The 24,621-nt window shown below is 55.7% G+C and overlaps 12 protein-coding genes across 12 annotated transcripts; 7 read left to right on the forward strand and 5 right to left on the reverse strand.

The window, feature by feature from the left end:
* Nucleotides 1-88: 88 nt before the first annotated feature.
* M421DRAFT_88 (uncharacterized protein) lies at nucleotides 89-802 on the reverse strand (the record flags this gene model as incomplete). Its single annotated transcript, XM_033597620.1, has 1 exon — nucleotides 89-802. One exon carries the CDS (start codon nucleotides 800-802, stop codon nucleotides 89-91), a length of 714 nt encoding a protein of 237 aa, XP_033454152.1.
* A 761-nt stretch (nucleotides 803-1,563) lies between these two features.
* Nucleotides 1,564-3,798, forward strand: M421DRAFT_414959 (uncharacterized protein). The gene has a single exon (XM_033590515.1). It carries the CDS (start codon nucleotides 1,685-1,687, stop codon nucleotides 3,665-3,667), a length of 1,983 nt encoding a protein of 660 aa, XP_033454153.1. The 5' UTR covers nucleotides 1,564-1,684; the 3' UTR covers nucleotides 3,668-3,798.
* A 532-nt stretch (nucleotides 3,799-4,330) lies between these two features.
* Nucleotides 4,331-6,524, reverse strand: M421DRAFT_414960 (DNA/RNA polymerase). Its single transcript, XM_033590516.1, has one exon. The coding sequence runs from the start codon at nucleotides 6,483-6,485 to the stop codon at nucleotides 4,422-4,424; it is 2,064 nt and encodes a 687-aa protein (XP_033454154.1). The 5' UTR covers nucleotides 6,486-6,524; the 3' UTR covers nucleotides 4,331-4,421.
* A 434-nt stretch (nucleotides 6,525-6,958) lies between these two features.
* On the forward strand, nucleotides 6,959-9,100 carry M421DRAFT_51331 (uncharacterized protein; the record flags this gene model as incomplete). Its single annotated transcript, XM_033594924.1, has 2 exons — nucleotides 6,959-7,687; nucleotides 7,730-9,100. The coding sequence occupies 2 exons, from the start codon at nucleotides 6,959-6,961 to the stop codon at nucleotides 9,098-9,100; spliced, it is 2,100 nt and encodes a 699-aa protein (XP_033454155.1).
* Nucleotides 9,101-9,801: 701 nt separating this feature from the next.
* M421DRAFT_50149 (membrane zinc transporter) lies at nucleotides 9,802-11,068 on the reverse strand (the record flags this gene model as incomplete). Its single annotated transcript, XM_033594801.1, has 2 exons — nucleotides 9,802-10,763; nucleotides 10,909-11,068. The coding sequence occupies 2 exons, from the start codon at nucleotides 11,066-11,068 to the stop codon at nucleotides 9,802-9,804; spliced, it is 1,122 nt and encodes a 373-aa protein (XP_033454156.1).
* Nucleotides 11,069-11,723: 655 nt separating this feature from the next.
* On the forward strand, nucleotides 11,724-12,342 carry M421DRAFT_414964 (uncharacterized protein). The gene is made up of 3 exons (XM_033590517.1): nucleotides 11,724-12,027; nucleotides 12,158-12,258; nucleotides 12,308-12,342. Exons 1-2 carry the CDS (start codon nucleotides 11,852-11,854, stop codon nucleotides 12,159-12,161), a joined length of 180 nt encoding a protein of 59 aa, XP_033454157.1. The 5' UTR covers nucleotides 11,724-11,851; the 3' UTR covers nucleotides 12,162-12,258; nucleotides 12,308-12,342.
* Nucleotides 12,343-13,344: 1,002 nt separating this feature from the next.
* On the forward strand, nucleotides 13,345-14,695 carry M421DRAFT_388253 (family A G protein-coupled receptor-like protein; the record flags this gene model as incomplete). Its single annotated transcript, XM_033589940.1, has 3 exons — nucleotides 13,345-13,560; nucleotides 13,611-14,101; nucleotides 14,144-14,695. The coding sequence occupies 3 exons, from the start codon at nucleotides 13,345-13,347 to the stop codon at nucleotides 14,364-14,366; spliced, it is 930 nt and encodes a 309-aa protein (XP_033454158.1). The 3' UTR covers nucleotides 14,367-14,695.
* Nucleotides 14,696-14,941: 246 nt separating this feature from the next.
* Nucleotides 14,942-15,743, forward strand: M421DRAFT_87981 (uncharacterized protein; the record flags this gene model as incomplete). Its single annotated transcript, XM_033597617.1, has 3 exons — nucleotides 14,942-14,991; nucleotides 15,045-15,243; nucleotides 15,300-15,743. 3 exons carry the CDS (start codon nucleotides 14,942-14,944, stop codon nucleotides 15,741-15,743), a joined length of 693 nt encoding a protein of 230 aa, XP_033454159.1.
* A 308-nt stretch (nucleotides 15,744-16,051) lies between these two features.
* On the forward strand, nucleotides 16,052-16,562 carry M421DRAFT_94 (RPEL repeat protein; the record flags this gene model as incomplete). The annotated part of the gene is made up of 2 exons (XM_033598163.1): nucleotides 16,052-16,206; nucleotides 16,286-16,562. The coding sequence occupies 2 exons, from the start codon at nucleotides 16,052-16,054 to the stop codon at nucleotides 16,560-16,562; spliced, it is 432 nt and encodes a 143-aa protein (XP_033454160.1).
* Nucleotides 16,563-17,066: 504 nt separating this feature from the next.
* M421DRAFT_96963 (general substrate transporter) lies at nucleotides 17,067-18,812 on the reverse strand (the record flags this gene model as incomplete). Its single annotated transcript, XM_033598446.1, has 3 exons — nucleotides 17,067-17,356; nucleotides 17,407-18,566; nucleotides 18,619-18,812. The coding sequence occupies 3 exons, from the start codon at nucleotides 18,810-18,812 to the stop codon at nucleotides 17,067-17,069; spliced, it is 1,644 nt and encodes a 547-aa protein (XP_033454161.1).
* Nucleotides 18,813-20,119: 1,307 nt separating this feature from the next.
* Nucleotides 20,120-22,125, forward strand: M421DRAFT_51260 (uncharacterized protein; the record flags this gene model as incomplete). Its single annotated transcript, XM_033594915.1, has 2 exons — nucleotides 20,120-20,610; nucleotides 20,664-22,125. 2 exons carry the CDS (start codon nucleotides 20,120-20,122, stop codon nucleotides 22,123-22,125), a joined length of 1,953 nt encoding a protein of 650 aa, XP_033454162.1.
* Nucleotides 22,126-22,180: 55 nt separating this feature from the next.
* M421DRAFT_414967 (uncharacterized protein) lies at nucleotides 22,181-23,922 on the reverse strand. The gene is made up of 2 exons (XM_033590518.1): nucleotides 22,968-23,922; nucleotides 22,181-22,918 (listed from the first exon to the last, which is right to left on the reverse strand). Exons 1-2 carry the CDS (start codon nucleotides 23,546-23,548, stop codon nucleotides 22,273-22,275), a joined length of 1,227 nt encoding a protein of 408 aa, XP_033454163.1. The 5' UTR covers nucleotides 23,549-23,922; the 3' UTR covers nucleotides 22,181-22,272.
* Between the last annotated feature and the right edge of the window lie 699 nt (nucleotides 23,923-24,621).

Genomic DNA, 24,621 nt, shown 5'->3' on the forward strand with positions numbered 1-24,621 from the left:
CGCGTCAAAAACCCAAGAATCTATCAAGCAGAAAAACAAACAACATAGAGGCCGTGCAGGGTATGCGCTGAGCAGGTGCTCGAGCGGTTCAACAGCCCAGGCTCTCCCGCGCAAGAACAACGACATCGAACTCGTCGTCGAGACTCTCGGCGCTCTCGTCGCTCAGCTCGTGCAGCTCGTCGCTGTACCGCCCGGCCACAAAGGCCCAGCCGTCGCCCTCCAGACGCGCGCGGTGCCGGTCGCGGTTCGAAGACGCCGCCCTCTCGAGAAGACGACTCCACCTGTTCTCCGCGCTGGCGAGCCGGGGCGGCGTTGCGGCGCTGGTCTCGGGTTCAAAGCAGGACCCACGGAGTGGCCAGAGACTGGGCTCGGACGTGCATGCGGCGCGGGTGGTGAGGTCGGTGGTGAGGTTGCTGGTGAGGTCGGTGGTGAGATTGCTGGTGAGGTCGGTGGTGAGGTCGGTGGTGAGATTGCTGGTGAGGCCGGTGGTGAGGTTGCTGGTGAGGCCGGTGGTGAGGTTGCTGGTGAGGCCGGTGGTGAGGTTGCTGGCGGGCATGGACGTGTGCAGACCGAAGTGAACTTTGGACGTAGTGCGGTCTTCTTTGCGGGGCAGCTTGCGGGCTGGTGTCGACGTGGATGAGCGCGGGGAGTGCGGTGGTGTGAGCGGTGGAGTGAGGATCTGCGACTGCTTCATTGTGTTTTGAGGGTAGTGCTGCACGGCGCAGGTTTTGGTGCTGCAGGTGAAGCTGCTGCGACGCGGCTTTTTGGGCGTAGGGCCGTCGGGATGGTGCGTGTCGTCCATGGCTGCAGGTGTGAGGAAGGCTGGAGCTGGGACGTTGGAATGTGCGAGGACCAGCGCAAGATGGTCGTAGACAGGCTTTGGGCAAGAGTGTGCGACGGATAGAGCTGAGCAGCGAAGAAGATGTGCCTGCAGAAAGAACTCATCGAAGGACTTTTGTGGGGCTTCCAGATGTGGAGGCTGTCGAGGGGAAGTAGACTGGCAGTAGACTGGCAGTAGACTGGCAGTAAACTGGCAGTAAACTGGTAGTAAGCTGGTAGTAAACTGGTAGTAAAGTAAACTGGCAAATGCGGCTGCCTACTCGGGTAGCAACAGGGTCAGGACATGACGTCGCACAGTTACAGCTGGCGGACGCGTGAACGAGTAATGCGAGTGTCAGCGAAGACGGGAAACATGGACATGGGCGGACTATAAGGAGACGGCGACTACAAGGTGACGGCGACTACAAGGAGACGGCAGCAAGCAGCAAGCAGCAAGCAGCAAGCAGCAAGAATGTAGGGGCCACGATGCACTCAGCGAGCGCGCTGCCGACGCCGCATCCGGACGGCATTCCGAGACCTGCGCGCGACGTGGAGCGTATGGACGGCGCGCAGGTGTCGCACAGGTGTCAGTCGGATGTTCAGGAACACACGCTCACTGCAGACGGTGGTGTGCCGGGACCTGGCTGGACATGGCGCGCCCGGCGGGAAGCATGTGAAGGAGAGACAGTCTGAACTTTCCATGTAGTGCCGCGTCGTGCGTCGTGCGTCGTGCGTCGTGCGCCCGGCAGCGCACGGGCGTCGTTGACGTTGGCCGGGTGCTTCAAGCTCTGTTGGCTGCACCGGCCCACCAAACACCTCCGCCGCCCTCATCTCCCCCATCGCCGCCATCCGCAGGCCGTCCAGCATGCTGCGCGCTTCGATCCTCGCGGCCCGTCCTGCTGCCCGGCCATTGGCACGCGCCGCCCGCCCGCAATGGCGCGTCGCCCAGCGCTGGTACGCCGACGACAAACCGCTGGACCAGACAGCCGTCCCCAACCCGGCGCCGCTCGTCGAGCCCACCGCCGACCCTGCGCGCCCGGCGTCCCTCCAGCAGGCGACCATTCCGCCGTCTGAAGTCCCCAGAGCCCCGCCGGCGCCCGAGACGACCGTGGTGAACAGCGCCGCCAGCGCCGCCAGGCTCGCCGGCACCGCATCGCGCTCGGCCCCCGTCGTCCAGCCCGCGACCACGCCCCCAACCGGCCCCGGCACCGCGAGCGTCGCGCCCGACCCCATCAAGCCCAAGCCCAAGAAGCGCAGGTTCCGCCGCTTCCTGCTGTGGGTCACCATCCTGTCTGGCCTCGGCTACGCCGGCGGCGTCTACTACTCGCTGCTCTCCGACAACTTCCACGACTTCTTCACCGAGTACGTCCCCTTTGGCGAGGATGCCGTCGCCTACTTTGAGGAGCGCGAGTTCAGGCGCCGGTTCCCTGCCCGCGGCGACCAGCCCAAGCTGCACCACCAGATCTCGGGCGAGAACAAGGTCACCATCCCCGGCCGCAGCGGACTGACCTCCCGCATCGCCGAGGACCCCCACACCAGCGCTGTCAGCGACAACAACCCCGCCGCCAAGCCGGCCCAGCAGCCGCGCGTTGGCTCGAACGAGCACACGGCGCCCAAGAACGTCCAGGAGTCGAAGAAGGCGGACGAGCAGAGGGAGAAGCCCGGCCCGGCCGCGACAACCGCCGAGCCCAAGACGGTCGTGCTCGATGGGCCCTCCGGGCCCATCTCCCAGATTGACCACCTGAGCGTGCCCTCTGCGGGCGAGCCTGTCGTCCAGGACGTCGTCAAGATTGTCAACGACCTCATCACAGTAGTCAACGCGGACAAGACACACGGCGGAAAGTACAACTCGGCTCTGGACAAGGCCAAGTCCGAGCTCGCCAAGGTCGTCTCTGACATCAACCTGCTCAAGGACAGCCTGAAGAAGGAGGCCGAGGACAAGGTCAAGGCCGCCCACGCCGAGTTTGACGAGGCCGCCAAGGAGCTCGTCCAGCGCCTCGACCACCAGATGCAGGAGCAGGAGACACACTGGAAGGAGGAGTACGAGAACGAGCGCGAGCGCCTGCAGCAGGCCTACAAGGGCAAGGTCAGGTCGGAGCTCGACGCCGCCCACAAGGTCTACGAGGCCAAGCTCAAGAACGAGCTCCTCGAGCAGAGCATCCAGCTCCAGAACAACTTCACCCAGAACGTCCGCGACCGTGTCGAGGCCGAGCGCGAGGGTCGTCTGGGCAAGCTCAACGACCTCTCCAACTCGGTCCACGAGCTCGAGAAGCTCACGGCCGAGTGGAACTCGGTCGTCGACGCCAACCTCAAGACTCAGCACCTCGTCGTCGCCGTCGAGGCCGTCAAGTCTGCCCTCGAGACACAGGTCGTCCCCAAGCCTTTCGTCACTGAGCTCGCAGCCCTCAAGGAGATTGCCGCCGATGACCCCGTCGTCAGCGCCGCCATCTCCAGCATCAACCCCACCGCCTACCAGCGCGGCATCCCCAGCTCCGCTCTCCTGATCGACCGCTTCCGCCGCGTCGCCTCGGAAGTCAGGAAAGCCGCGCTCCTCCCAGAAGACGCCGGTGTCGCGTCCCACCTCGCCTCGCTCGCCATGTCCAAGGTGCTGTTCAAGAAGTCTGGCCTAGCCGTCGGCGGCGACGTCGAGGCTGTGCTCGCGCGCACCGAGATCCTGCTCGAGGAGGGCCATCTCGATGCGGCGGCACGCGAGATGAACGGCCTGCAGGGGTGGGCCAAGGTGCTGAGCAAGGACTGGCTGAGCGAGTGCAGGAGAGTGCTCGAGGTTAGACAGGCGCTGGATGTCATTGCCACAGAAGCGAGGCTCAACAGCTTGCTGATTGAGTAGGCGACTTGTGTGTGGGTGAGCGCTTTTGTAATGTAGTCATAGAGCTGTGCACGTATCCTTTTCGTTTGTGCTGATGCTGTTGCACCTCCCCCTCTGTGCTCTGAATCTCCCCCTCTGTGCTTTGAATCTCCCCCTCTGTGCTCTGAATCTCCCCCTCTGTGCTCTGAATCTCCCCCTCTGTGCTCTGAATCTCCTCCTCTGTGCTCTGAATCTCCCCCTCTGTGCTTTGAATCTCCCCCTCTGTGCTTTGAATCTCCCCCTCTGTGCTTTGAGACCTGTGCTTTGAAACCCGTGATGGTCGCCGCGCGAGGTCCAACGTGTCGCTCTGATTCTCATGTGGAACAATCAGATCAGATTGAATTGAGCCGTGTCTGCGAGCGGGCTGAAAGCTTCCCAGGACCTCTGCAAGCCTTGTCTTCGGTGGGACGGTCGACATCACATAGACCTCGTCTTTGCCAGGTGATTCGTAAGCTCTCTCATAGGCAAGCTCTGGATCGAGCATCCTCCCATCCAATACAAGTGACGCGTGCTAGAGGCTTTCATGTCCAGGCGAACGTCACTTCTCGGGCGAGATCGATCTCTCGTACACCACACACGCTCGAACCAAAGTCTAGGGTAGGCGACGAAGCAGCCTTGCTTGAACAGCAGCATAACATGACAGGATGCACCTATTGTTCGTATACAATTATGAGTATCATTATTGTGTCCACATGACATACATGGGTAAAGTCTGTTACTGCTCCAATGGCTTCAGTCAGCTCCCTCCAGCGAAGAAGAAGGCCTTCCTCTTCTCGCGCGCCAGCTCCTCTGAAGGCTGTGCCTCGTTCTTCGATCGCGCTCGCTTGCCTTTCCTCTGCACTGGCTTTGGCACGCTGGGCTGCCGGTCGAGAGACGGTGGCGGTGGTGCCGGCGCAGTGGACTTGACAGCTTGTTTGATCGTGTCGCGAGAAAGGCAGAAGTCGATGTGCGCGTTGAAGGTGCCGTCGTCTGGGACTTGTGGGAGCGTGCAGATCGGACATGTCCACTGCTCCTCTGCTCCTGGCTCAAGCTGAGGTGCAACGGTTGCGCCAGTGTCCTCTTGAATGTGAGCCCTCTCGTACTCTTGTGACAGTTGCTCCAGTTCGTTCATCTCGTCATCACGCTCTCGTGCTGCAGCCTCCTCGAAGTCCTGCTCGGGCCAGATCTCCCACTCTCCACCAGTCCGGTTGACTCTCTTCTTCGTTGGCGTGTTTCCGTTGAGCCTGTTGCGCCCGAAGAAATCGATGCCAGGCTTCTTCGTACTAATGATGTGCGTAACTCGTAAACCCATGAGTCGGAGCTTCATGTTTGGAATCTCTTTCATCAACTTCTCAAGCATTGGTAAGCTGTACCTGTACAGATCGTCTGCACGCTGCACTGCAAATGGTGGTGTAGCCTGACGCGTGTGGACTTCGTACGTGGCAAGCTTGATCTTGATGCACAGAGTTCTGCCTTTGTACTCGGTGCGCTTCAGGTCACCTTCGAGCTCTTCAGCGACCCATCGTAGCTTCGCCCGGAGGGCGTCCTGCGACCCAAGTTCTCTGAATGTCGTCTCAGTGCCAACGCTCTTGCGGTGAGATTCTTCAGGTTGTTGGATTTTGGTGCGTCCGAGACCAAGGTAGCATTGCATCAGGAATCGAAACGCTTTCTGACCAAAGAGCTGGGCCAGATAGCCTCGATACGCATAGATGTCTCCGCAAGTCTTGACACCAATGGCATCTAGTTCACGCTCGAAAACACGTCCAATGCCGTTGACCTTTCGAGTTGGCATGGTCTTCATGAACTCCATTATCGTCCGTCGATCGCTTGGCAGAAAAAATTGCCCGTTAGGTTTGTTCTTGTTCGAACCAATCTTTGCCAGCTTCGCATTAGCAGCGAGTCCAGCAGAGACAGTGATCTTGGCCTTTTCAAAAACTTCAGCTCGTAGTTGGCTGACGACTTCCTCAGGACTCATGTGGTGATCCTCGCAGTACTGCGTGATGTTGAGATACGCTTCATCGCAGCTCGCACTCTCAAAGTTGGCGTCATACAAGGCCAGCACCTCTCGAACTTCCTGCGCCTTAGCCATGTACTTGGAGAAGTTGAGAGGCACGCAGATGAGCTGAGGACATAACTTCATAGCGACAAAGCCTGCCATGCCTGAACGACATCCAAACTTCCTTGCATGGTAGTTGCAAGTAGTAAGTACACCCTTTCCCACTGCCATGGGTACGTCCTTCAGCTCCGGCCTGTCCAGCTCCTCGACCGCTGCGTAGAATGCATCGCAGTCGAGATGGACAATCGTCTGGCTCAAGTCTCGACCAAGTTCCAGCTCTGCAATGTAGTCATCTGCACGGCGTAGATCTGCCGAGAGGTCGTGTTTCTCTAGCTGTGCCTTCTTCGCTAAGATTCTCGTGATCTTCTCAGTGAGATTCTTGTCCTTGGCTTGCTCGTTGTTGAAGAATTTTGAGCCTTTCGACGCGTTATATATAATTTCTGAGACCTTCTGTTGGTCGACTGTGTCCTGGCCCGCTTTGGTGAGTGAGGGCCCTAGTAAATGGTACTTGAGGGAGTCATGCTCGTTCGAAACAATAGGCTGTGGGGGATCTGGTGCCTGGGAAGGTGCGCGCACAGCTCGAGTGCTCTGGCGCAGGTCTGGTGGTGCAGGGGTGTCGCTCGACGCGTTCATGGTGGGAGGCGCCGCTGTTCCGGACGCGTCCGTTGCGTCAGTGGGGACATGTCGGGCAGGAGGCTCGGTCGAGGTAGGCTGCGGAGGCAAGTGCGACGGTGAAAGGGTGGATGTAGGCGCGCTACTGGTCATGTTAAATGCAGCGGCATCGTGACCACAGACTGAAGTGTTGCAGTGCCTATGGCGAGAGATGGCTTGACGATAATATGACGCGCTACAAGACGCTAAGGCTGCAGTAGTGCTCGGCGGCTCTGCCCTGCAGCACTCCAGGGTTCGTCCCGGCCACAGGCTCTATCTAATCACATCACAACAGACACACTCCCCACCCAAAGGCCCCCTCGCTGACTCCTGAGAGAGATGGATACGGCTGCGACTGCAGGAAAGAAACGATCACTTCCATTGTAGCGCGGGGTACCCACACTTCCGCTTCCACCGCCCATTGAACCCTTGTCCACCGCCTCCGCCCGAGAAACACCAAACCAAACAATCGACCATCACAAGCACCGAACCCCCCAGCAACCGCCTCATTGCCACCTCCCACGGCCATGATCTGCCTCTGTACAGGCGCACTTCTCCTCCACTAACACCACTCGACTACCTGGAGAATGCCCATCGACCGAAATACCCCTAACCACTCACGGCCTCTGAAGCCTGCGCTCGCTAGCAACCGGACCGCCGCAAACGGGAAGACACCCATAACCCCACGCCTCGCCCTTGCTCCATCCACACCCTCCAGCAGCTCTTCGCAGATAAGTCGCACGCTGCGCAGCGCCAATGGAGTCACCCCGCGGCTCGCCGCCCCCGTCAAGGAGGACACGCCCTCCTCCAAGGCGCTCCTCAGCGCCAATGTCACACCGCGCACAACGACACGGAGGTCGCGGGTAGGCGTGAGCAGTAACTCATCCACGCCCAATGCCTCTCCTGCGACTACCCCTAGCAGCTCGCGCCCCTCGTCCACGATCGATTTTGCGCATAGAGAGCACGGTTCTGCTCAAAGTGGGCCTGCAATAAATGCGAACCACAGACCCCGGAGCACTGTGGGGGGTAGCAACCATAATGCAATGCCCACACCGCGACTACCGTTGTCGAACATCTACAACCACACGCCGCCGGAGGCCAGTCAGGCGAAAGATGCATCACCGATGTTCTTCCATGCGAGCAGCGTCAAGTCGCCCAGGGAGCAGGTGCCACCTCAGAGAGCACCCCAGAAGAAGGCCGCCGTCTTCTTTCATGCAAATGGCGATCAGGTCAACAGCCCACAACGACCTACCGTCCCGTCGCCACCCTCTTCAGCCGTCGGCCGTCCTTCATCGGCTATTGGTTCACGATCAAATGTGGGAAAGACTTCATCGACCGTTGGCAGGCCGCAGCTCGAGAGCAAGTTCCTTCATGCAGACTCGACTCCAGAAGTGCGTGCTCCGCCAATGTTGAGTCCTACACTCACTGGGACTGTACCAGACCTGGCGCGGAACCCGACTGCGGCCCCTCAGGGACCCCCGGGTCGCGCGGCCTCGCCAACCAAGGATTGGGGGCACCTGTCTTATCGCAAAGGTGCTTCACAGATTATGCGACCAAACCTGCATACTCGCAACTCTGCCCTATCCGTCTTGTCTGGTATCAGTGTGTCCGAAGAGCCTGACAACTCGAGACGACGGTCGAGCGTCACATCTTCGCTCAGCAGACCCGGACACTACAAGAGCGCCAGTCTGTCATCGATAGACTCTGTCGCAGATCTCAGAAGAGTACCTTCCCACGAAGGCTACACTACTACGCCGAGTCCCGTGTTCTACGGAAACCGCGTCGTCAGTAACGGCTCATCGGTGGGCGACAACACTGCGCCTACACCGTCACCCCTGGCCATCAGCCAAAACGCTCTGCCCTCACCCGGACTGGCAAGTCCAACCAAGCCTGCCGGAGAAAAGAGCGTGCTTGAGATGATGAACGACTTAGCAGCAAATGCTCGACGGGAGCGCAAGGTTCTCGATCTCGAGATCAGCAACTCGTCCCTTCTCGCCATCAACCGCTCGTTGGAGAAAGAAATGCGCAAGCAAAAGGCAGAGTTGAAACGTCTGCGTCGAATGAGTCGCGCAGGCCGCTTCTCGATGGACGCTATCGGTTCGACCCTAGACACTTTCACTGCAAAGAAGGCAAGCGACCTCTCTGATATGTCCGAAGTTGAGGAAGAAGAGGAGATGCCCTCAGAGGAAGAAGTTGAGAGCAGTGACTCTTCGTTCGACGAGAGCGGGCTTGAAACCAACGTCCAAGCAGAGCGTGACGAGTCATACCGTATCGAGGACGAGAAGCGTCTCCAGCTGGACCTGGCCAAGCACCGCGACCTGCTCATGGATAGCCAGAAGATGAATGAGAGCCTCAAGCGGTGCCTCAGCTGGACAGATCAGCTTATTAAGGACGCACAGAAGGCACTTGACTACAAGGTCAATGTCAGCGAGGTCCGAATTGGAGGCCGCGTGCTCGTTGTTGAAGACGACGAAGAGGAGGAGACTACCGAGCACGAAGAGGCACGGGGTCTTCTCAGCCCCTGGAGCCCTCCGCAACGCGCTGCAGACACTCTCGACCCACCTGTACCCGACTTCGCCCGAGCAGAAAACCGCGACAGCGGTGTCGATGTCGGCCGTGTGAAGCACGATGGCCACGATCTACCAGAGGAGTTCTCACCGCTCGGCTCGCCCTTTGGCGACAAACTATCTTACCTTCACGCCGCTATCGATGACCTCGAGACATCATAGCCCCTTTTGCACCTCGACCTTATCTCGTTTGTCATCTCTCGCATATATCATGGCGCTCGTCATCCGGTCCGGCGTTCTCTTGCAGTTTTTGCTTCGCTTCTTGCTTACTCGGGCGGCGCACTCGGCGCAACACACCACTCTGCTGCGATAACGAATCTCATTGGTCCTCTCGTGCTATAGAGTGTCCTCATTCTGGACATCACGTCCCAGATCTTCCATTTGGCTGTTAATGTATTATGGGCGAGTCACTGGGATGCATGTTGGCACAACACTAGCGTTTGACTTCACATTGGCCTGTGTCCAAGGCTTCGGCAAGGCTGGCATTTATCAAGAGTAGTGGACTGCTACTCCATTGTGTGTTTTCATGAGATACCCCCGATCGATCAGAATCCGTTCCGTAGTCTGGAATACAATCATACTTAGCTCTGCAATTGGCGCAATGCATTGTCAACTTGTCCTGAGACACGGCAACATCACAACGCGGGAGAATAACAGGTGTGAAGATGGTGTGTATGCATTCCTGGCCGCCTCGTAGCAGCCCTCCTCTGCTTATATGCTCATAAAAAGTCATGTCCCATTACGTACCCCTGGTACGAGTTTCCACTAAGAGATATGCTCTCCTCCACCACAATCTAGGGTATATCTCTCTCTATGCGCAAAAGCAGAAAAGTTATTCGCCCCTATCAACCAATTCTCGATCTCTAAGCCCAGAACCCAAGCAGAGCCATCAAGCCAGCACCGAGAACCATCAAGCCAAAAGCATACAGTGTTCGGCTAACAGGTCCCTTCTGCATGTACGGGCTGAACATGAACTCATGCGCCATCAATTCAACCAGACCAGTGTAAATGAGAATTCCCGCACTGATCGAGTCGAAGATGCCGTTCACGATCAGCGTGGTCTGCGACTCTGGCGCAAACGTGGTTCGCACACCGAGGCCAATAGCAATAGCAATGGGTGTTGAGACGCCGTACCCGAGACCTAGCAGGTACGGTGTCCAGCGCTTGCTCCGCGGCCACGGCACCTCGGCGAGACGCGCGCCCAGACCGAGTCCTTCAAACGTCTGGTGGAAGACGAGCACAATGTATAGCGTGATGAACTCGTCACCGGCGACCGCAAGGGTGAGACCAACGAAGATGGAGTGGAAGATGACGCCGAACTCGAGAATGAAAACAGCGGTGAGCTGCGCGGCGTAGGTCTCAGGGATGATGCCCTGGGCTTCCCAATTTGGGCTAAGAGCTGAGTTGTCCGTGTGGTCGCGTTGGTGGCCAAGGTGATCCTCACCGCGGACATGGGAAGGCTGGGATATCGTTTCTTCAGGAGTGGCGCGCTTGTCCTCCAAACTGTGCTCGTCGCCGTGACTGTGAGAGTGGCTGTCGCCGTGGTCATGGTCTCCGAACTTAGCGTAGCGCATGGTCATTAGCTCCAGGAAGAACATGACGAAGGCGGTCATGAGAGCGATCGCCTCGGGCCATGGGTAAGTGTCTGAGGAAATCGTTTGACCGACAAGACAAGGGTTGCCGAGAGCCTCGTTGGCAGGTGCAAGAAGATGGATGAAAGCTGTCGTAATGATGACACCGGATCCGAAGTACTTGGCCACGAAGAAGGTCCAGGCAGGTACGAGCTTTGTCCTCGCACGTTTGGCAAATGTGGGGAAGATGGCGCCTTGTGAATGTCAGTGAATGATATAGTGATATATGGTAGCGGCGCAGTAGGCCTCTCAGGTGAAAGTGCAGGGCGCCCGACGTGATATACACATCGAACACCAATCAACAGAATACATAATGTACTACCAACGGAAGTAACTCACCCCATAGTGAGCCCACGAGGATAACGAAGATTGACGAGATGCGCACACCCATGCGGCCGTCGTAGTCGTTGGAGCTTGCGCAGGCAGGTGTTGCCTCTGAATCAGAGCCAGCATCCTGTCGTAGCACGAGCCGTGCAAGTTCCATAGCTGCAGCGTCCATGGCGAATGTAGTCGGGTACTACTGAATCAGGGTAGGACCAGGTCGAATTGAGGAAAATGAGGACGAGGTCGCCTTATAGTAGGTATGCAAATGGCGTATCTCACTAGCCTCGGTGAATTGACAGATACTGGGTCTCGGTGTGGTCGATCCCTGCTCGGCGGTTTCTGTCCTGCGAGTTAAAAGGCTTGGGGTGCAGGTCCTCTTAATGCGCCGAGGGAAATAAGCAATGGAGTACCTCGATGGCCGTACGGAAGAAATCCTTACGGGGGCTTGGTGCAGCTTGAAAAATTGGCAGGCTCAACAGCCGTGGGAGCACCTTGATGTCTGCGCTAAGCAACAAACCTGCCGTTTCCGTCACTGTGTGAGCAAATGAATATGAATGGCGCAAACTCCGCGTGCTGCTTCTATCGCCATTCGTTCGTTTTGCATGGAAAAACGTTGCTGTGATCGCGCTCGTTGGATGCCTCATCGTATCGAGAATCATTGTGCGTGGTGTTGTACAGTGGTAGTACCAAGGTTTGGCATACTGCAGGGCACTCAACGACACAAGCGAACCGCATTACCGGAGCTGTAGTCCAGGATACCTGTAACTCTGTGACTCTTTAAAAGGCTATCATCCCCAGCCCGGCTTCATGATGGTCCAATACCATGGCTTCGACTGAGTTTTTGTGTGAGCGGAGCGGACATTGCGTTCTTAATGCCTACCTCAACAACGACCTGCCTGCCGCGTATGCCTTGCGGTACGCAGACCTCCTTCAGGCAGGACCCGAACGCTCGTGAACGATGGGCCTCTCTCGATCAGCGACGTTGTCGGGCAGTGGTCCTACTTCGAGCCATATCACCGACGACACCATCCAAATTTTTGATCAAGTGTCCAACGGCAAGGGCTTGCAGCACCGCAGTTGTAGCGGCACCAACACACGTTTGCCGATACCTACGCGCTGTTGCCTGCCATCCTCGTAAGCCCCTCGTAGAGTGAGAAGAAGCGTGGGTTGTGCTGATCGAGGTGTACTGCACCCGAGCGTCTCCGATGAGCCACTTAGCATTCACACCTCAACACCAACACCTCATGCTAACACAAACGCATAGATAAGAATTCTTGACAAATTATACGCATGTAGAAGCTAAGATTATTAGCATTCTGCGTGAATTTTTAATATCTGTATTAAGAAATTGAGTGTGTAGTGTTGGTAAGATATGCTGTGAAGTAAATGGCCGTGGCTCATCGAAGACGAGCAGGTGAAGTATCGGTACTCAACTGACCATCTGGGAACGCATCTCGCAATGGAACATCGAAGGGCAAGTGTGAGAAAACTGGCGTGCTCGATGTTCGATACCGACACAGACAGCATAGCCAAGGCTGTTCAAAAGCTGGACGAGGAATAAATTTTGGAGGGCACCCTACGACTCCGAGGTCGGCTGGAGGGAACAACAGAGCTTCAGCAGAACTCCAGTCTGCCTTGCGCAGGGCTGTGGACAGGACAGCGATCGCGCAGTCATCTGAATGATGAATATGTTACTCGTGATGAAATGCAGGACATTGAGCGAGAAGCCATTATTGCGTTTCCAGTTGCGCACTTTATCTTGCGCAACTGGAATCTCCTCACCTGCGCGTGCTTGCAGTCGTACGTCTTGGCTGAGCGGAGGAATCTCCGTTTGTTCAAAAACCCTGTTTCTGCCAGTGTCGCAAGGCGGCGGACGAGACACCTTCAAACCTGCAGCGATGGAGGCGGGAATTGGTTGAGTCGATGTCACGTGGCTGTCATACGAGACATCCAGAGTGCGATCCTTTACCTTGGTACAGCCCAGATGTGGGGTACATCGGTCGATGGCGATCGATGATGGCATTTACGGTTTTCCATGGCTGTGCACATCGCGAATCCTCCGGGCGTGAGCAACACAGCACTGCACCCACGAGGTGTCTACCGCAAAATACAAAGTCTCATCAATTGATAGTTCCACAGGTACCAAGGGGCTACACGCCGTTCGTCTACCTCTGCATCGTGTTGTTTGACGGCGCTTGGACTGCGATCCAGCTCCAACCGTCCCGTCGTCACCAGCAGCCAATGGCCTCCGCATGAGTGAGGGGAGATGACGTCGTGACTTCCTACTTGGTACAGCTCCTGCAAAAGCTCGGGGCAGGTGACACCATGAAGCCCTCCGAGCTGTTGCCTGCACTCTCTTTATAACCTCAGCCGCTGCTGGACACTCTCCGACTTTTCATCCTTCAATCGAGGTATCGCTGTCACTCAATTAACAGCTCCACCACCGTCACCATGATTGTCGACGCATTCGAAGAGGTTCTCAAGAAGACATCCATGATTCCCCTTCCCACTGCCACAGGCGGCGTCTCGCCCATCCCTACCGTCCTTCCCGACACACCCGACAAGCAATTCGTCGGTGAGACTGGCACAAAGACACTATGGGTTGTCTTCATCATTATGTTGATCTCTTCTGGTGTCTTCTCCGGTCTCGCCTGGAGGGTCCCAGTGGTAAGTAGCGCAGGTTCACAACAATGAGCAGCCGCCTGACAGCCTCGCAGCAAAAGCGCCTCTTCTATGTCATCACGACTCTGATCACCATCACGGCTGCAATCTCCTACTTCGCCATGGCCGTCGGCGAGGGTGTCTCCATTCACAAGATTCACGTTCGTGAGCAGCATGACCACGTCCCTGACACCCACCACGAGATCCACCGTCAGGTCTTCTGGGCCCGCTACGTCGACTGGGCTATCACCACTCCCCTTCTGCTCCTTGACCTTGGTCTCCTGGCTGGCATGAACGGTGCTCACCTCACCCTCGCCATTGTCGCTGATCTGATCATGGTTCTCACTGGTCTCTTCGCTGCTTTCGGCTCAGAGGGTACTCCTGCTAAGTGGGGATGGTACACCATTGCCTGCTTCGCCTATCTCGTTGTCGTCTGGCAGCTCGCTGTCAACGGCCGTGCCGCTGTGCAGGCCAAGGGCCAGAACGTCTCTTCGTTCTTCCTCTCCATCGCCACCTACACCTTCATCCTGTGGACGGCCTACCCAATGTAAGCCCTTGCCAACATCACATGAGTAATAATCGCTAACAGTATCAGTGTTTGGGGCTTTGCTGACGGTGCTCGCCGCGTTGGTGTTGATGGCGAGATCATCGCCTACGCCATCCTTGATGTCCTTGCTAAGCCCGTCTTCGGTACTTGGTTGATTATCACCCACGCTAAGCTCCGCGAGACCGACGTCGATCTCGGTGGTTTCTGGGCCAACGGCCTGAACCGCGAGGGTGCTCTCCGTATCGGTGATGACGATGGTGCCTAAGCACGTCATCATCGTCTGGATATGACCAACTCGACATGAGTAACATCATCCAATCGAATCTTCGAACAAATTGCAAAGTGGGACAAACCACTCTTGAGAGCGTCCCAGGTGGAAAAGTGTCGACAACAGATTGGTGGCTGAAAATGCCCAGCCTTCCTGCCGTCTTCGATAGTCTGTTTACGAACTTCAATAACTCAAGCGTGGAGCAAAGGCATTCTGTATATTAGTGCGGGAGGCCTGTGAATGGTTTAGGTAAATGGCTAATGTGGTAATTAAATGATCTTCTCACAAACACGTTGACTTCATTACCGCAGTGACGCATCCTCAGGAATGTGTACCTGTGCATCATTCCACACAACCATTGTTCCCATTCCACAACTGTCAATCTTGTTACCCTCGTTGGGCATTGGTCGTGTGCCTTTACCCATTTATTGATCTACATTACACAGGCAGCCCACGAGTCTGGCGAGGTACTACAATGCTTGATGCCATCAAGCCTTATTATCCGTGGAGCAGTGCATACATGGTGATCATTTATCTCTGTTGAACTTTGAGGAGCAATCCAACTCCTCAAGATGTGTTCAGCTACCATCAGTCTCGTCTTCGCCGTGCTGGTGGCACAAGTGTGCGTTGTCTGGCCATCGCCCATTCCTCGCAATTGTATTTACACATCACCAGACTAGCATTACCACAGGTCGAACAAGTCGGGACAGCATCATCAGCAGTCACAGCAGTACCGATATGCACCCACATCATCTTCAAACAGCCCTCTTTCGGCAGGGTCTGCACGAGTCACAGCAGTACCTTGACATACACATCGTACACCAATTGTGGTGTTGGCTGTACGCTGTCTACCAGACAGTTCGGTGTAGGCCTCGTACGTAATGTTTCAATAAAGAATGCGTTGAAGAAGACTCTGCTGACAAGCTGTAGCCATGCCGTACTGTGAGGTTCAACCCGGGTAACACTGCGACGATGGTAACGAGTTGTTCACCAATTACGGCGATGACGACAACGACGAAGACGGTGACGAAGCATGCGAGGCATACAGGTGAGCTTCCGTTCTTATTCAGTGGGGGTTTGCTGATATGGAGTAGTCATTTCGAGTTTGTAGAGGCGCCTAGGAGGGGATGTTCGTCCATATTAAGGTACCGTGACATGCGCTTCATGTGGAGTCAAAGCTTGGTAGGGGAGGGTATCAGAGTCCAAGGTCTATGCATGTACCTGGATCAAGGGGATAGGATCAGTCTGAAAGGATTTGCAGCCTCATCTAATGCTTCCTGGATGCATTTTTGCTTCCTGTTGTCTTTGTACGTGGATGTGGTAATGAGAGGAAGAGGCCGTGCGTGGGTACGTCATGCCCAGAACCTGAGCTAGCGACGAATACAACCATCACACCATGATGGCAGCGCAGTGATCGTTCTGTTGTTCGTGAGACCCGTGCCTGACCAAGACAGCGGCGTATGACGAAGGCCGTTGCTATACGCAGGGATCGTGGTTGCCCCGCTTCAGGTTCACCTGGCAGCCGCAGCAGCTTTGTTTCGACGCTTCCAGCCGCCGCGATCCCCTCATAAGCTGCCCTCACCTCCGCGAGCTCCCATAAGTACACGAAACCCGCGAAGCTCCAGCTGCATCCGCCACTGATTACACCTTGACCCTACTGAATCCGCTGACCACCACTCACCATGGCTTCTACTGACACTAACACTGTCGACGCTACCCCAATCTCGCCCGTTCGCAGCAATGAGAGGCGCAACAGCTTAGAGAAGCATCTGCAGCACCGCCCGGAGGCTCAAGACTTGAAGAACAGGCACATCCTCTTGGATACTACTACAGCTCCGTACGCGCTTTCCTTCTTATGCTCGCGCATCTGGAGTTGATGTCCAATGCTGCATGCACTTCAGCTGACCATGTCTCAGCGCCCTCCAAGCCAAAGCCCTCGAGCTCGAACGCCAGCGCGCGACCGATAACCTTAAGAAAGGCCTCAATACCCGCCCTGATCGTGACGACCTCATCCAGCGAAACATCCTGCCAGCGTCGAACGCTGCACCTGCCCTGCAAGAGAAGCAGAGAGAGCTCGAACACCACATGAAGGCTGACAGCCTCGAGAAGGGGTTACAGAGTCGGCCCAACCCTGAGGAGCTTATCAAGAAGGGCATTCTTGAGGCAGACGAGAACCCGCTGAAAGACGCCTAGGGCGCGGACAATCGTGGGATGGCAGGCCATGTGCATATGACAGACCTGTGTTGGTTGGATTCCTGTCACATGACTCGATGCTTCACCCTGCACGCACTACACGAGTGCTCCCTATTGCCTGTCCCTCCGCCTACATAAATTAGGCTTCCCCGCCCTTAAATATATTATCCAACGCTACCTCCTTCCTCTGTTCACACCCTGTAGTGACAGGCTGCATACTCTTCACTTGGTTCTGGGCGATAAATTGCTTCACAGCTGCTGTACAAAAACGCAGATACGACTTGCAACTCAAAGCTCCCTATGTTGACACTTCGTCACTCATGCCTTGTCCAACTTCACACAGCTTCACAGCACGATCAAGGCATGGCACAGTCAAACAAAGAGCGACTCGAAGTCGTGACTTATTACTGCTTCATACGAAGATGTGCCACTTTACATGACCAAAGACAAGCAACAGCCAAGGTCTTCGTTCTAGCGGCTACGGCCAAGCGACTCAAGTATTGACTAGTGCGAGCTGGGTGCAACCTCTTTGCGCTCCTCGCGGACGACTTCCTTTCCGTCGAGACCGACCTCGTTGACGGACGCACGGCCCTCGCGGTCTGCCTCGATGTTTTTGATGAGCTCGGTGATACCGAAGAGGTCATCCATCTTCTCAAGGGACAGACCCTTGGTCTCGGGAACCAGGAACCAGACGAAGAAAAACATGGAGAAACAGAAGGTTCCGTAGATGAGGAAGGTTCCGTAACCGTTGAATCCAACAGTGGTCATCATGTTTGGTGTAGCACGAGCGACAACTAAGTGAAAGGTTAGTACAAGCCAGACATGAATTACACATTCAACATACCGAAATTGAAGAGCCACTGGGTGGCAGCAGCGATGGCGACGTTGAGCGATCGAAGACGAGCAGCAGGAATCTCAGAAACGTAGATCCAGCAGACAGGGCCCCAGCCGAACTGGAAGAAACCGGCGAAGAGGAAGACGCAGACGAGAGCAAAGTAACCAGCAGGTGGCACCGGGAATGGAGTGCCCTTGGGAGGGTCGAAGCGCATGTACAGACCGATGTACAGCATAGCGAGACCCTGGGCGATGGAAGTCCAGAGAAGAGAGCGGCGTCGACCAAGAGAATCGGCGGCGAAGATCAAGAAGGCAAGACAGGCGATCATCTTGACAATGCCGTATATACCAGTGGCGAAGAGTTTCACCTCATTCCCTTCCAGACCGAGGGCTTTAAAAATTTGTGGGGCGTAGTAGTTAATTGCATTGGTACCCGTCATCTGTTGACAAATCATGAGGCCGATGGATAGAAGAGCGCGCTTACGGTTACCGGGAATGGTGAACATCTCCTTGAGAAGATCCTTGATGGAGGCACCAGCGATAAGCATGCGCTCATGCTCAAGTTGGTCGGCAATATCCTTCAACTCGGCGGCGACGTACTCGTGAGACGCAGGCAGGTTGCGGACACGGGCAAGTACAGAGGTGGCCTCCTCCCAACGATCCTGTTTGGCGAGGAACCGAGGAGACTCCTTGTTCAGAGCCATGCAGCCGACGAGAAGAACAGCTGGAAGAGCCTGGAGAGCAAGAGGAACCATGTATACAGCCTGGGAGCCGGAGATGTGCATCAGCGAACCGTAGTTGACCCAGAAAGCCAGACATGTTCCAGTTGCAATGAAGAGCTGGTAGAGACCGGTGAGACCACCACGAATGGCACGAGGAGCGTTTTCAGAGATGTACAGAGGGACAACCATGGAGGCTTCTCCGACACCGACACCTGCGACGAGACGACCGATATACATGGCCGCAATGCTTCCAGAGGCAGCAGCCTGAATGACACAACCAACGATGGTGATGAGACCGGCGATCTGAAGTGTAAGCTTGCGTCCCCATTTATCAGCCATCCAGGAAGCGAGGAAACAACCGATAAAACATCCAGCTTGTAGAGTTGAGGCGATGTTGGCGTTGAGGTCGGCTCGGTCCTTGGGAGTCTTGTCCGCAAGATCGTATTTCCTTCAATGTTGTCAGTCATCTGCCAGCGGAGGGGCGGTGAAGAGGAACATACTCCTGAAACTCCTTCAACTCGAGAACACCTCCGATAGTACCGATATCGAAACCGAAAAGCATGCCTCCGAAACAGGCGGAGCCAGCCATGGCAAAGGCGCGCCATCCGTAGATCTCTGGGGGATCGGTCTTCACGGCATCATTCTTGACGATTGATCTGATGATCCTCGCACCGGTAGAGATGCGCCCGCTCATTATTGCGATGGAGATTACTCGAAGGCTTTGATGTCTTTGTTTTCAGTCGACTTTGTACCCTGGTCCAATGGTGGTCGACAAGGCCCGTGATTGTGAGGAATGAAAGGAACCTCCACAGAATGGATGATATTCAACAGCAGGACCGCGATATCTATATATCTGCACGTACAGCGGCCCAAGCTCCCTGTCAAGACGGGGTAACCAACGCCGTGGTCCTTGCCCCAGTCTTTGCCCCGGACTTCAGACTACATTGAACCCTCCACACGCACGTCAAACAGGCCATCCACATCCCGAAGGAGCTTCGCTTGAAGATCCAGATAGCGATTCTGTTGATTCCATCCAGTGAGATGCTTCTCACATTCAATGTCTTGGCTTCCGCTTGCAGATACGTTGCTTGGCTCGGCGCATTCATCTACACGCCATTTGTGGAAGAGGGAATGTGCGTCTTGGACGAGCCAAGCACAGCGTGAAATTCCGCCAACAAGGGGAGGACGTGGCGTTTCCTCCTCATCAGCGAGAGCGTGCGAAGCAAGTCTTGGCTCTTGGCTCTCCATGGGGTCTGGGGCCTCGCCCCCCACACTGGCGATTTCATGCACGATGCTGACTTGAAGGAGTGCTGGGGCAAGTCTGGGGTAGCGCAAGTGGGAACGCCGCGCTAGTCTGCTCTCGTATTGTGAGGCCATCTACCGTGCATTTATCCGCCATTTAAACTCGTTGTGGACATCAACATAGCCCGGCCAACCGTGAGAGGAAAATTTGTGGATGCTTTGTACGATATTGTGGAGTTTAGTGCTCTTGGTCGAATTGATCTCACCCAAAGTTCGTCATTACGCGGTGGTTCGCAGGCCAAAGATGGGGCATGGAGGGGCATTCGTTCGGTGGAAGCAGCGATCGCGCGCTCTTCGCAGTCAATACCCGGAGAACCGACGGCTAAAGGGCGATATAAAGGAAACAGGCAATGTCATTCGCACGCTGCTAAAGCTGCTAGTCACTTTGAAACCCCGTCGTCCACCAAGGCCACATCCATCCCGGGCAAAGTCAAGCCTTTTGGCAGCGCTCGATTTGCCACCTCTCACGCCCCAAACTCTTGGAACCCCCTGGGCTTCGGCACTGCACTACACGATCTCCCGCTAGGCCTTCGCGATCCGGTAATCAGCCACAAAGTACACGCGCGTGGCCGTGAAATCGTTGCGACCGCGGACGGGACGTCACGGAACTCAACGCAATAATTCTTGCGAGGCGTCAAGAAACGCAAGACTCGTTTACACGCCCAGAAACGATATCGAAGGTTCATTGGAAGCCAAACCATGAGTGCCGCCACGGCAAACGCCAACCGCGCGTTTCCCCTCCATCCCTTCTCCACGAATCCCCTGCGCGATAGAGATGATGTCGTCAAGGCTGTAGCTTCGCTTCTCGATCCGCTATTGGCGGGGCTCTCAGAGCACAGTTCTATTGTCAGAGTTGGTTATACTGGAACTCGCTTTGACGAGACTGCTGCTGGAGTTGAGGGCTTTGCACGACCGTTGTGGGGTCTTGCTGCCTTGCTGGCGGGAGACAGTCAATACGCTCATACCGATAAGTTTGTTCAAGGCCTGATCAATGGAACGGACCCGGAAAGCCCTGGCTTCTGGGGCTACATGGAAGACATTGATCAAAGGATGGTGGAGGCGTGTCCCATTGGATTCACGCTTGCTGTTGCGAATAAGCAGTTCTGGGATCCGTTGACCGACAAGCAGAAGAAAAATGTTGAGACATGGCTTGGCAGTATGAATGGAAAGGAGATGCCCAACACAAACTGGTATGCTTTGCATCTTGCATGCTCATTGATCTCCGAAACTGATGCTTGCGTAGGCTATGGTTCCGTGTCTTCGCCAACCTTGGACTTGCAAAGAACGGAGCAGACTGGAATAGCGATCTTGTCAAGTCGGACATCAAGCATTTGAATACCTTCTACCGTGGCGATGGCTGGAGTAACGATGGTCCTGAGCACTATCGTCAGATGGACTACTACTCTGGCTCCTTCGCCATCCAGTACCTTCAGCTCCTCTACGCCAAACTCGCCGCTGACATCGACCCTGAACAGGCCTTAGAGTACAAAGAACGTGCACGACTGTACGCTCAAGACTTCGTCCATTACTTTGACCCCGAAGGCCGTGCTATCACCTTCGGTCGGTCTCTCACCTACCGCTGGGCCATGGTCGCATTCTGGGGCTCATTGGCCTTTGCCGATGTCGAACTTCCCGAACCCCTTTCCTGGGGCGTCGTCAAGGGTATCTGGCTCCGCAACCTGCGTTGGTGGACCACCCAGCCCGACATCTTCCAGTCCAACGGGATGCTCACACTCGGCTACTCGTACCCCAACACCTACTTGACCGAGAACTACAACTCCCCCGGCTCACCATACTGGTGCATGCTCACCTTTGCGGCCCTCGCAGCGCCCAAAGATCACCCCTTCTGGACCGCAAAGGAAGAACCCCACCCCTACACCAACACACGCATCATCCGCCCACTCAAGCACCCCCGGCATATCGTCATCCGCAGCGGCGGACACTCGTTCCTCCTCAGTAGTGGGCAGTCGTGCCATTACGCGATCAAGAACTCGAACGCAAAGTACGGCAAATTCGCCTACAGCGCCGCTTTCGCGTACTCCGTGTCCACGGGGTATCAGGAGCTGGAGCAATTCGTCCCCGAGTCTTCTCTCGCGCTATCCGACGACGGCGGCGAGCTGTGGAAGATGCGCCGAGCGCACAACGGCGATTCGAGCATCGAACCGTTCGACGGCGCGCCGGTGCTGGTCAGCAGTATGAAGCCCTGGCCTGATGTCGAGGTCACAACGTTCTTAGTTCCGCCCGCGGAGGAGAGTCCGAGCTGGCATCTCAGGATCCATAGGATTACAACGGGCCGCGATGTGCTGACGGCCGAGGGCGCGTTTGCGGTTTACGGCGCGAAGTATGCTGATGGCCGCATGTTCAGTGGCTTTGATGAGTCGCTTCCTGAGGGCGGGAAGGATGAGGAACGCAGTTCGCTTGCTGCGAGTCCGAAGTCGGGCGCGGTGGGTATTGTCGAATTGTCGAAGACGAGTCGCGAGGGGCATGTGCTGCAGGCAGATGCGAACAGCAATCTTGTTGAGGCGAGGAGCGTGGTACCTCTGCTCAAGAATGAGCTCAAGGCGGGCTCGACGACGTGGTTTGTCACTGCTGTGTTTGCGCTTCCGGGCAGTGTTGAGGGGTGGAGGACGAGCTGGAAGGAAGGGTGGGAGAATAGACCTGCGGTGCCAAAGTGGGTGCAGGAGAAGATTGAGGGGAAGAACTAGATCTACTATACGCGCGAGACAACAATATCAAGAGTAGATGTGCAGCGATGAATACCTCATAGATCTTACTTTGTATCGTTGTTTCGGCTGATCTACATAACATTGCCTCGCGGCGGGGTATCTACAAACTCAACTCTTCCGCATCCCTCATATCGGAGAACTATTCTTCATACTCTGCGTATCCTCACTCCACTGACTATGCGGAGATCTCGGCCGTATCTTCCTGGCCCCGGCCTCCATCTCCTCAAAATCTTCATTATTCGCAGGCTCACTCGTGACATGCGTCGTCATGACCAGCTTGATATCCTTATTCCCCACGGGAAACAAGTCGTCCAAACTACCCCTTCCAGATGCTGGTACGCTTCTGCTAGCATTGCGTCTGCTCCGCTTTGAGTTCAGGGCTTCGATCGTCGTCTCACCGCCAAAGCGGGTGGATTTGACCTGCCAGAAGGGTGAGAACGTTTCGAATCCGTTGTCGTCCGAGGGCGGCTCGTCGCTGAACAGCATGATGCGGCGAGTGCACGTGTACAAAAGGACGTCGAGCCAGCCGTTTGAGGTGATCATTGCGCCAGAGAGGCAAAGGCGCGCGAGTGATGGGGGTTCGCCGGTCATGGCTGCCATACGAGCGGAGGCGAGAGGGAGCGTACATATTACGTAGACGATGGGGTAGACGACCATGAGGTTCGATATTGCTCGGACTCGTTTGGACTCCTCGGGTGTGTAGTAGCCGGTGTGGATACGGTGGAGCAGGACGCCGTAGGTGATGGCGTAGATGAGGACGTTGCCAAACTCACTGCTACCGTTAGGTCTATCATCGAATCGGCCGCGGTGAGTCAACTTACAAGATAAAGATCCAGATATAATGAGTCCACAAGCGAAGATCTTTTAAATCGTGGTGAATCCAACACCAAACTCCAGACCTCACATATAGGTTCTCGCCGTGCAAACCGATACCTATCGAGGAAACCCCAATGATGAATATCCAAGCAGCAGCTATTGTACAGTAGAAGGCCTTCGGCTTAAGTCGATAATCCAGAATAACTGACGCAAATGTATGTAATCCAATGGCGAAACACCAAACCCCACTCCCCAGGTCACCAGTCGAGACCAGCCATCCCTGAGCAAAGCAAATCGGATTCTCGACTTGCAGTGAGCCCAGTCGTAGCCACTCAATGTTCAGCAGAAAAGCGAGTGCTTGCTGTATATCTGCCCAGAGAAGGTTGAAGATAAGGATGACGAACTGGTTGCTCCGCTTCGACTTGATATGCCACGATATGAGCTTGTAGGTGAGGATGAAGAGCAGTGTGACCGAGGCGACGAAGGAGATGAAGCCTAGTACGACGACCGCTTGGAGCCAGGGGTGGATGTGAGCCGGGAGTTCGAAGCTGTTGGATGCTACATCCAGCTTTTCAAAGTCGATCATCTTCTGTGTTCTTCAGGAGCGGAATCCTTTGAAGGCCAGTTGCTACTGAGGTACGATTCGAAACACGTTTACGATATGCAGTCCAGTATCATGTCGAAGTAGAAGCCGAGGGTCAAAGAGTAGGTGAACCGCGGAGTGCCCACCAAGGGACACAAAGAATCGAACAAAAGAAGATTCCGTACAACTCTGGGTTCTGAGTAATAACATACAATGCTAGTGGCCAAGGCACGGCCCAGGCGCGCGCTGAGTGGTGCTTTGAGCTGACAACACCATGCAAACAGTAATCTCGAGACCTGTGGGAGCATGCGAAACCCACCCTAGCCCCACAGTGGAAGGGGAGCCCCGGCCGTTAGATTCGTGCTCGCGTGGCATCGAGGGCGCCAATGGGTAACTTAGACCAGTCGCCGCGGACCTCAGCACAAAACAACTAGAGTGCTGCGCTGCGGCCTCTAGTTGAGACAGAACAAGGCCGGTGGAAGGACAGGCTCCAAGGTACTCGCCTTGGCAGCATCGCGATGGTACACATTACTGCATGCCAGGCTCACTTGATTGGGTGACACGGGGTATCATCTGACAGAGTCTTTGTTTGTATGCGCTTACAGTCCGTCTAAGCCCTGTAACCCGTTATGAGACAGCTGGAGTAGACCGTGCTAGTGGTTTGTGGCGTTTTTTGGACCACATGGCATATGTTCGTTCGGGCAAGGTGCCGTGCTATGTTGGTAGACGGCGGCGAGGTGCAGGATCGCACGCCGGGTAGTTAAATCCATGGCGAGCGCCAGTGATAGGGGCTGCATGGAAAGAACACATTGCTCCTGCGGATTGCAGACGAGCACTGAGTAAGTTTGGCAAGCATTCCTCCGTTCCATAGAGCGGGTGGTAACAGCGCAAACGCTTATGATCGAACCCTACCCACCGGTCAATGCCGTTGCGCTTGGAGTTATTTCCTTCAGCCAATGCAGCAAGGGTGCGCGGCTAATCGGGTGTTTCAGTCAGATGTCTCCTGAAGTCCTTTCAGCCACGCTCGTCAGCTGCATGTGGTCCATTGTTAGCAACCTCCGTGCAGCAACTGCAAA

Source organism: Didymella exigua, assembly GCF_010094145.1.
Source record: "Didymella exigua CBS 183.55 unplaced genomic scaffold M421scaffold_1, whole genome shotgun sequence".
Taxonomy (NCBI): Eukaryota; Fungi; Ascomycota; class Dothideomycetes; order Pleosporales; family Didymellaceae; genus Didymella; species Didymella exigua.